The sequence below is a fragment of the Quercus robur genome, chromosome 4 (genome assembly GCF_932294415.1).
Source record: "Quercus robur chromosome 4, dhQueRobu3.1, whole genome shotgun sequence".
In the NCBI taxonomy this organism is placed as follows: domain Eukaryota; kingdom Viridiplantae; phylum Streptophyta; class Magnoliopsida; order Fagales; family Fagaceae; genus Quercus; species Quercus robur.
The window spans coordinates 64,135,884-64,147,183 of record NC_065537.1 but is presented as its reverse complement, the minus strand read 5'-3'; the positions used below and the strand labels follow the sequence as shown (position 1 = coordinate 64,147,183).

Below are 11,300 nucleotides of genomic sequence, written 5' to 3'. Positions count from 1 at the left end.
TTTAAAAAAAATTTAACTCAACAATTTTAAATAAATGAGAGTCTTTTAGTGGAATGGTGGTCCACATCACTTATCCAGCATGAAGACCTTATAATTTTTCCTAGTTTAGATGAAATAAGACAAAAGTAAAGTAATTTTAAGAGTGAAGTGTGTGATACAGCCGAACAGTGTTACAAAAAAGGATAAGGTAGGGAATCGAACACACAGCCTTCTAATATAGAATCAAACGCACTACCAATACGCCACGTATTCTCCTATATTTATTCCCCTTGGTAATATCTAATAAACCTAGTTAATAAATTTTCTAGATGTCTAAAGTTTCCTATTTTCCTATTGCGTGTTTGGATAAAAAAGTAAAAAATAATATTACGGCATTTATCAGTATTAGTTATAAGTGATTGGCACCCTACTTTAGATACACCCGTCATGATTTTTATTCGTCTCCTCTACTTTATGCCTAACTAATCTTTTTTCTTTAATTTAAAAATAGCCATCCTTCTCATTATGACCCTTTTTAGCTTTTTCTAATCCTTTATCTGTTTAGAAATAAAAAATTTTACAAGTACAAAATTTTACATATAAAATATTTTTAGATATTTGATATGATAAATAAAATTTTTCAAGCAAATTACCAAAATTGATTGCTCAACTACCAAAGTCGTTAGTGTTAAAGTTCAGAAGATCGGACTGTCGAAACTAACAGCAGGAACGGTGGCTTCGTGACCATTGCTGGAGCGTGTCACCAATGACTGAAATAGCAGGAATGGTGTCTCCGATAACTAAGCTGCTGGACCCAGTTGCCAAAGCGACAGCTCCATTCACAAGACCACCAACATCGATCACTGGTCCACTAGAATCGGTCCTTAGAGTGGTGGCTACGACCACTAAACCCTAGAACTTGCCATTGGAGTGGCGACTTCATCCACCAAACTGCCAACACCAGTCATCGTAATGGCGGCTCCGTCCACCAGACTAGTGACCTAGTCACTAGATGGGGTAAAGGAAGCCACTGTGTGTTTTTGTGAAATATTTTACCAAATTTTTAGATGTAAAACATTTTACAAATTTTTATGAAGAGTTTTATGGTCAACGATTTTTTAAAAAAAAATAAATTTGACCACATTTTACCTACAACTAACACTTGAAAATTAAAAAAAAAAAAAAAAATTAAAAAAATCTAGAAAATTAGTTAACTCTTTTTTTCTTTTCGTTTATGATTTTATTTTTCAAACTCTCTTATAAAATTTATAAGAAAAATTTTATGGATTAAACATTTCAGTGGTGTGTTCAATTTAGAAGTTTTGTTGTGAAAATGCTGTAAATGTAACCCTTTTCTAATTTATTTTTTTTTTGGGTTAAACCAAAGATATCACTCAACTAAGAAAAATAAGCAGATACATCAAAGTCAGGGCAGAGTCTGACATGATAAACACCATACAAATCAAAGAGAAAAAAATCCAACAGACAAGGGGGGGAGGAATTATAATACAAAACATCAGAAGCTTGTTGGATTCCTAATCCGGTAAGGGCATCCACACAGCGGTTGGTTTCTCAAAAGTAGTGCGGCACTTTAACTTGAGGAACTTGGGAAATTAGGAGCCTGCACTGCAATTAGCCACAATAGCATAATTTACAGCATTAGTATTTCTAGAATTGTTCATCAAGTCAGCAACAACTTTAGCATCCTACTCAATTTCATATCTGTGAATATGTACAATAAGATTTTGTCATCCAACGTTTAGACAATAATTATTAATTTTTTACTAGAAGTTTTATATTACACAAAGGCATCCGATCCCCTCTTTCCGTGTGGGTCTATTTCTTAAAAAAGAGTTCTTATATTAGTTCTATATAACCTTCGTCCCTTGGGAAATTTTTTTAGCTGCATTAGCCATACTACTACATAGCAAACACCGAATTAGGAAAGCAAGAAAGGTCTTTACCAAGAAACCCCTTTCAATATGAATAAAGATTCTCTCTATTTGTTTATAAAATGAAGAAAGTCTATTTCATAATAAACATTTAACAGTTCACAAATATTTAAACATTTGCAAATATAAAAAATCAATATAACGTTGCACCATAGTTATTGTATACAATAATGCTAACATTTCTTTTTCTGTCTTTATTAAATTTTGGTTTCACTCAATGGTCATAGATCATCACACTCAAATTGACTGTACATATAACGTGATTCAAGGGTAACGACAAACATGTAAAAGTGTCTTTGAGTCCCATGCAACCTAATGTGAAAAGTATATACCTCAATATAAAAAGAGTGTTAGCTATTTTGGAATTCTTGGCTATCATTGCTATAGATGCAATTTACAACATATTTTAAGCAATTCTGAACATGAGGGTTTTATGATTCAATTTTTTTTTTTTTTTTTAATGATGAATTCGTTCACTGCTTTCTGTTTCAGATACAAAAATTCAATTATTGTATGATTTCTCAATCTAAAATATATAGTTCAAACAAACACCCCCAATTGCACATCTACATCAAATTAGTATTTGATAAAATATTTTGTTATCAAGTAAACGTGACATGAATTTGAATCCTACAATATAAAAAATTAATTAGTGTCTCGGCCAAATAATAAAAAACTATCACTATGAAGTAATGTAATAGATTCAAAATAATGATGAGGGAATTAAATTGTATAAAAGAGTTCTAGTAGCTTGCTCGAGTGAGCGTAATCCCGTTGAAGCAAAGTCACAATTGGGGAATAGAACTCCCAAAATTGCGAACAAACTTAAAATAACATTTCAAGGAAGCTCACTCCAAAAAAAAAAAGGAAGCTCACTCCGGTGAATATGTCCTATCTCCCAACCTTGCTTTGAGTTTAATTTTTTTATTTTTTTTTATTGATTAGCTAATACAACTTAATCAAATTCTGATGACCCAAATTTCTACTAACTAAAATAAAGTTTAAAAAATAAGTATTTTTAAAAAGTGCAGTAAAAACTATTTTAGTAAATAAATATATAGCTTAATGCCTCTCCTTTTTTTAGGCACAACTAATCGCAAACTCAAGTCATACATGGGAATATGATTCTAATATATATATATATATATATATATAGGAATATGAAATTATTTTAAGATGTAGTATAATGTGAAATTTACTCTTTCTAAATTTTATTGTAGATAATTTTTTTCTCTAAAAATTAAACAATTTTTAAAAGTAAATTTTAATTTTTGGGTAAAATACTATTTTGGTCCCTAAACTTTACTAAAAGTTTGTTTTTTGTCCCTAAACTTTAAAAAATTCTTTTTTCATTCTTAAACTTTGTGAATAGTTTTTTGAATAGTATAGAGACAAAAGTAAGGATGAAAAAAGAACTTTTTAAATAGTTTATGGATGAAAAAAAAAAACTTTTAGTAAAGTTTAAAGACATAAATAAAACATTTTCAATAATTTAGGGACAAAATATGAGCTTTTCAATAGTTTAGGGACGAAAAGTGAACTTCTTGAAGTTTTGGGATAAAAAACAATTTTTTTATAAAGTTTAGGGACCAAAATAATATTTTACCCTTAATTTTTTATCTCTTTATTTTTGCAAATATATAATTTTATTATTTTTTGAAATGGTCCATATTCTTTTAAATATTTTTATTATGTATTATATTTTCCTAATTTCTTTTTGATACAACTAAAATTTTTAAGTTTCAAATTTCTCATTCTCTTAAGAAGATTATCATGATAATCAAGACTTTTCATATAATTACAATTAATAGCACTCAAATAATTGATAGACACATTCAAATATATAACTTTGTAGATTGTGTTTTGATATTAACTCAAATTCTTACCTCAAAACTAAGGATTAACTCAAATAAAAATCAAATCAAAACCATGAGAGGGAGAGAGAGAACTTGTGATAAGGAACTCGAAAAACATTAAACCAAAACAACCCAAAGTCGAGATATAAAAATTCATCAACCTAAGTAGTAGAGTTGCAAGAAATAATGAGAGAGAGAGAGAGAGAGAGAGAGAGAGAGAGAGAGAGAGAGAGAGAGAGAGAGAGAGAGAGAGAGAGAGAGAGAGGACCGAATTGGATTGAAGTGGATCAAATAGATTGAAATAAACTAAAATTGACTAAAATGGACCTAAGTAGATTAAAATAGACTAAAGTGGTATGAAATGAATCAAATTGGATAGAATGGACCGAAATGCTATGAGAATGTGGTTTAATTAGAGTATAGTAACAATAAATACTACACTTTAATTTTAAAATATTATATAGATTGTAATTTTAAAATATTACCAAGTGAAGTGCTTTTTTTTTTCTTTATTTATGAAAATAGATATTTAAATTGAATAGAAATTAAGTACAAAATAATAGGATAATTAACACCTCCATATATTTGCCAAAATTTGCTTACAATAAGAATAGTAGGGTATGAATACAAAATATATGTATATATATATATATATATATATATGTAAATGCAGGTTTTGGTTCCTGAGCCCAAAAAGTAGAAGGAATCAGGCCCAAGGAGCCCAACACAATAAATTTTTAGAGAGTGGACTGAAAACTAGGATTCAATGGATTAGACAACGCTTGCAATGGACCAAGGATGGTAAGAAAGCAAGGAAAACAGGGAAAAACAAATCTTTTGCAAAGAAATTCCTCCTGGGCAAAGTCCGAGGAGAGTAATTATTGAATATATAACTCTAGGACTTAATTACAGTTTCAGTTCTTTATGCTATAGTGCTTTTTTTCTACAGGTTCTCCGATCCCCTCTCCCTGGAGGATCTCTCGCATTATATAACTCCATTTAGATGATCTTGGCCCTCAATTTATTGATCGTGCAGGCCACTACTTGAGTGCTTGTCCCATTAAACACCCTCTCAAACCCCTTATGAGTTGCGACAATCAAGGCAACACTGTCCAAGGATGGTAAGAAAGCAAGGAAAACAGGGAAAAACAAATCTTTTGCAAAGAAATTCCTCCTGGACAAAGTCCGAGGAGAGTAATTATTGAATATATCACTCTAGGACTTGATTACAGTTTCAGTTCTTTATGCTACAATGCTTTTTTTCTACAGGTTCTCCGATCTCCTCTCCCTGGAGGATCTCTCACATTATATAGCTCCATTTAAATGATCTTGACCCTCCATTTATTGATCGTGCAGGCCACTACTTGAATGTTTGTCCCATCAAACACCCTCTCAAACCCCTTATGAGTTGCGACAATCAAGGCAGTATTGTTCAAGGGTCTTCTCCACATAAATACAGACAGAAGGTTTGGTAGGGTGCATTAAATGTGGTGGCAGCCACCATCCCTTCAATCATGTTAGAGCTAACCCCTTCTTTGAAACTCTTTTTCTACAGTATGACCTCCTCTGGTAACGTGCCAGTGACGTGACCTTACTGTCCGAGGGTGTGATCTCCTCGGCATGGTAATGTCCCCCTCGACCATGAGTATAACACGTGGCACTATTACCTTACTTAAATTTATGTACCCCACAATATATATATATATATATATAGGGTAAATTGCAAAACACACTCTTGAAGTTTAGGATGTGTGGATTTTACACCCTAAAGTTTCAAAATTTTATTATATATATATATATATTTTCTGTTTATGAGTTTTTAATATTTTAGAGCATTTCATTAATTTTTTTCATACATTTTAAAATCTATTAAATTTATATGCAATAATGAAAATGACGTGTTATTTTTTCATTGGACAAATGAAACACATGTGACTAGCTAATATTTCACTTAATGAACATATTAGCAACAAATGAACGGAGGCTAACAATCTAAATACTATCAAACTTTAGAATATAAAATCCAAACACTCCCAAACTCTTATTTATTTATTTATTTTTTAATTTTCTATTTTTTCCTAGTTACTTTTTTGAACTATTTCCCATTTCCTCACAAACTCACGTCTCATGTATTACAGTATTAGAGGGCCTGCAGCTGTAAGTCGATGACACTGGCCTTACCTTATCAATTATTTTTATTTTTATTTTTATTTTGTTAGGAGGCCTTATCAATTATCATTCACCGATGCTGTCAAGCTCTACTTGCACAGTGCACTCCCAAATTTATGTCAAAGCAGGATTTTCACTACCATGATTTTTTCATTCCCACAAAGAACCAACGCCTTTTCTTAAAACAAGCTTTCCTTTTACTTTCCCTTTCGTTTTCTCTCAGATTACTCTTTCTAAAGCAAAATCCACATTAGTTCACATTTGGTGATAATGGTGGTGACGAAGCTCCGTTACTGTGAGTGGCTTGTTCTCTGTCATCTACTGCTAGCAGCTGTTGTGGTTCCAAGAACCGTTGTACTGTAACCAAGCGTTCTTCTTTATTTTATTTTTTTGTTTTGGAACTATGATGTCAAAGCATCGATCTGCCTTTGAATCATGTTTTGGCATTGTGTATTTGTTTTTCTCAATTTAACTATTCATTTCATCATGTGCATTTTCTATTGCTGTGTTTTATGAAACTAGGAAGTGTAACATCTCCACTTCCTGTGTCTTTGTGCTTGTGTATTGTACAACTGGAGCTTCTGTTCTGATAGGTTAAGTTAATTTTCCAGTGCCATCAGAATTTGATGGCTAAGCCCATTCTGATGAATTTCTGTTCTGAAATGGCGATGGCTAAGAGGAACAGAATTTATTCCTGACCATTCTTACTTTTATACATAACTGGGTTTTCATTCACTGTTTCTTCCATTATTCCATCTTTCTTTGGCAGATGAAATGAACCCCTCAACATAATTCATTAACCATAGCTCTGAAAATGGGTTTTCATTCACTAATTTTAAGAGCCAGCCAGCCAATGAAGCTATGTTAAGAATGGCTTTAGGAAACCATAATAGTTTCTTGAAAAGTGAACACAGTATCTGCTTATTTTCAGCTTATATATGGGGCATCCTCCATCGCAGGTAATTAACTATTTTTATGTAATAGTGTGAGCTTCTCTGGGTAATTTCGAATGATAATGTGGATTCTGGGGACTGCAAATGTTAGGGAGAGAGGGAAAAGGATGATAGGGTACTCGAACCATTTCACATGTTCTAACTACATAGAAAGTAAATTCACGCAAATGATTTACCATTGATTTGCTAAATGCTAATCTATATAGAGGAAGATTGTTATCTTTTAAGTTATTATTAAACTCAAAATTGGGATAGAGAATTTATATTCAATTAACATGATGGATAACATTAACAAACCTTGTCGACAATGATTTAATTTCATATCATTTTCCAAAATCTTATGCCATTGTGCACGAACAGTAGTGAATAAAATTCAGCATGGATACGATATTTCTCCAGGCAGTGAAGAAAGCATCTTTCTAATTTATTAAGTACACAAGAAAGGCCAAAAATCATAGTAAATTGTTGGCCACTACTTAACCATAAATCTTAGTCAATTGCTGACCACTACTCAACCACAGCCAACAAGTCACCTGATTTACAGAAGCAGTGCTTAGCATCTGTTCCCAAATCCACCTGATATACCACCAAAAAAAAAATTGTTAATTAATAACATCAACAAGAAGAAGAAGATTTCTGTGTGGTAAATAAACACACATCTGACAGGAGTTCAAACAGTGACAACCACCAACACATGCTCATTGGTGGTGAACATGCCATTTAGCCCAAAGGTAAGCTGATAACAATAATAATATCAAATAATAGTAACAAGAAGGACAATTTCAAGTTAATTAATATTTATGTAGGTGCTTGCCTGTGCCTAAGAATGACATTATTAGCAGATAGGCTACAGGTATTGAATGAATGAGTGCAATTATGTAACATCATCATTTCAGTGCAAGAATATTCATGGCATACCCTATTACACTACTATGAATGAAATAACATAGAGCAGGTTTCATCAGACAAAAAAAATACTAATGTGAATATGATCACGAGCAATCAAAATTAGACATATCTAATTTCAAAATCAAGGCATCAATATACAGTCAAATATAACAGATGTGATCTACAAACTCAAATTTACTCCAGATTATGGAGAAAAGGATAAAGCAGATAACTTCGCCGAAAGCCAGCAAAAAGACTTCCTGGATCATGAATAAAAATATCTACTGTCTAAAAAAGGATGATCTAAAAATATCTAATAATCACAACTTCTTTCCACTCATACAACAATGGCCGTATGGTCTAGTGGCATCTGTATCTTTCTGTGAGTTTAGATCCAGGGGTCAAATACAGTTAATTAAACTTGGCCAAAATTTATATATATATATATATATATCTTTCCCCTCACTCCCAAAATCCGTACATTATTAGTCTGAGTCTTTGATCTTCAAGCCATGTGTAGAAGGAATAAAGTGCTTAATACAGATAAATATTTTATCAGGAAATGTCATGACAAATTCAATGCAAGCAACATTTTCTATAGCAGATTCAACACAATATAACCCATTTAGAAAACACTGATACTGCAGCAGCACAAAAAACTTCAATTGATAATTTACGGTGAATATAAGGACCCCAATTTTTTGTCACAGCACATTCATGAGAAATAACATATTTGATGAGGGTCATTTCACAAGAATATCATTTGTGAAGGCACTAAATGGTACCAAGGGCTATATGATAAGTGATAATTTTACTGTAAAATAATACTCACCTCATAGGCATTTATGTCTGAGAAAAGAACCTGCAACAAAATAAGCATTTAATAAATTTAGATGAAACATCAAGCTACAGAACATTTCTTGGAAATAATACCATAAAGAATAGGAAAAAGTTCATTCATCAGGAAGTTTATAGTGCTAGCAGCATCAAAATTGTTTCAGGCTTCAGCCACTGACTGAGAAAGTATAACCAAGGCTGAATACAATTTGGTTGCTTACCTTCTTTCCAGCCTCCACTTCCCCAACATCAGCACCAACAGAGAGAATCTGAAGCATATTCAGATATATTAAAACTGCTAGTTACATTATCCAGAGAGATTTTTTAATCTAAAATAAAAAATAAAAAATAAAACGTTTTCACAAGACACAAAGGTTTAGCATTTCGCATACCTCTCCCATAAGATACCTCTCAAATTTAACAGCTGCTTTGGGCAACAATACTCCACCAGCTGATTTCTGTGGCATAAGACATTTCATCCATCAGCGTGCCAACTAACAACAGATCATACATGAAATGTGTATGTATACAATGCAGAATTCTTGGCAACCACTACGAAGAAAGCACAAACTGATAACCAGTCAACGTGCAACCCTACCCAGGTACCTTGGTCACAATGTGAATTCAAGACGTGTAGAATGATTAACACCCAAAATCTCTTATTTGTCCATTCTTCCTTTCCCCTAGAGAAATAATGCCAGCAGCTCATACTGGGCTAATTCAAAAGAGATCATCAGGTCAAGATCTTCTTTTCAAGAGATGCTCGTATCTTGGAATTCTTCTGTATATGCATGGGTAGCACAGGTCTTTGTAGAGAATTCAGTTATTCTTTTCTGTTTTTTTTTTTAAGTTAAGTTATACACCCAGTAAGTCTTGATTCTCTTCAACCCAATTTCTCAGGGGAATGCACACTACTTTTGAGTTATATCAATGAATTCAAATATAAATAACTAGAGCCCATTTAGAGCAGCTTCTGGCTGCATTGGAATCAGATCTTTTCTGTTGACTTGATCTGTCCAATGATAAATGCGAAACTAAAGAAGGCTCCTCCTGCTGGAAATAAGATCCTACTGTCTCCCCTTGCATTTGGCAACACAGAGAGAAGTTTTTCAAGGCATGATCAGACTGTCTCAATCACTATCCTTATCGATGACACAACATGACACCAATATGGTTATGGGATTTTGTCCGGACTTGCCTTAAATTATGGACACTTTTCTTGTGTGATCCCCAGTCCCCACCCACAGAGTACAAAGAGATGATTTTCTTATGCCAGTTTTGAGTGGATGAAAGAGAGAGAGAGGTTTTGCCCAAAAGCTTTGCTACACATTAAATTCACAAGGGTCTTCTTTACTAGACACTTTAAAGGTTGGACGTTAAACAAAGGTGGGTTGCACATCTCCTTTTCTACATATAAATACTCTATGTATCAATACCGAAGGTTTTGGCTGAATCCCTGCATTCAAAGTTTCAGCCTTTCAGGCAATAGATGAGTTAGACTCAAAGACGAATACCCCAACTTGGCACCCTAAACCGAGTTGAACAACACAGTGATACAAACCCATGGGTAGAACTTACCCTTAAAAACTGGCTCACAAGGGGAGGGTGCCCAAGAGCTTATAATGCACATGGTTAAGCTTACACTTAATCCATGTGGGACACTAGGATCATAACACACAGCTTACATTTTAATAAATAAAGGCAGGATGACTTCATATTGTTGCCATCTCTGAGCTCTAAAATTCAAAGACCAATACACAAGGTCTCAAGTGTTTCACAATCAAGATTAAACTATAAAGACATAGCTGCAAAGGATTAATATATATAGAGTTACAACATGGTACCCAGTACCCACAAATATTACTGAACAAGATTGGTATGACCACCCAAAGCATGGCTTCATTGGGAAATAAATTCAATTTAATCAAACAATCAACTCAACCCAACTTGGTTCTTACTTCAAGAATCTTTCATTCTAATGCAATAATAAGAATAATAAGAAGAAGAAGAAGAAGAAGAAGTCACACTACATAACATAAGCAGAGAAGGCAGGCATACCTCAGGCAACTCCTCAAGACGAACAAGTACTCTATCAGCTTGCGGAACCACCTGCAGCACAAAATTACCACCACTAAGCATAAAATTCAAAACCCATTTAATATTTGACAGCAATCAACAATACTTAGATGATTAAAGACCAAAAAAAAAAAAGAAATACTAACCATGAATTTTACATACAAAGTGGTAACCTATCTATGTAAAAAAATTCAGCAAAACAATTAACTAAAAAAAAAAAAAAACAGAAAACCTTGGTGGGTTCCCATTTCTTTGAAATTGCGTTGACTCTGAGAGAGTTTCTCCGTAGACCTGTTCAAGACCCAGATACAAAAAACCATTCAAAAAGAATTCCAGAAAGAAAATGTTTGTTTAAGTAAAAACAAAAACAAAAACAAAAGGGGTTGAAAGTTAATTTGTATAAGCAATAGAATTTAGTACCTAGTAGTGGTCTCTGGTTGGAGTTGGGGAGAGAGGGAGCATTGGTTTTGAATAGAATGGGTTTTGGTGCTGTGAGGAAACTTGACGCCATGGATAAGAGAGAGAGGCAGCTCAACTGTTTGTAGTTTGTACTATGTTGGTGGTGTTGTTGAGTTCCGAGAGCAAAACCC

The 11,300-nt window shown here is 33.1% G+C and overlaps 1 protein-coding gene across 1 annotated transcript; it reads right to left on the bottom strand.

Annotated features, from left to right (window-relative positions):
• Nucleotides 1-7,192: 7,192 nt before the first annotated feature.
• LOC126723333 (10 kDa chaperonin 1, chloroplastic) lies at nt 7,193-11,300 on the bottom strand. The gene is made up of 7 exons (XM_050426689.1): nt 11,131-11,300; nt 10,943-11,001; nt 10,693-10,743; nt 9,027-9,092; nt 8,856-8,903; nt 8,630-8,659; nt 7,193-7,485 (listed from the first exon to the last, which is right to left on the bottom strand). Exons 1-7 carry the CDS (start codon nt 11,219-11,221, stop codon nt 7,417-7,419), a joined length of 414 nt encoding a protein of 137 aa, XP_050282646.1. The 5' UTR covers nt 11,222-11,300; the 3' UTR covers nt 7,193-7,416.

Bases quoted from the DNA above. Each gene is read 5' to 3' on its own strand.
- LOC126723333 (XM_050426689.1), bottom strand. From the start codon at position 11,221: ATGGCGTCAAGTTTCCTCACAGCACCAAAACCCATTCTATTCAAAACC. The intron at 9,093-10,692 runs GTATGCCTGCCT...CTTATGCCACAG, and splicing joins GTCTTGAGGAGTTGCCTGAG to AAATCAGCTGGTGGAGTATT. The intron at 7,486-8,629 runs GTGAGTATTATT...GTGGTATATCAG, and splicing joins CAGACATAAATGCCTATGAG to GTGGATTTGGGAACAGATGC.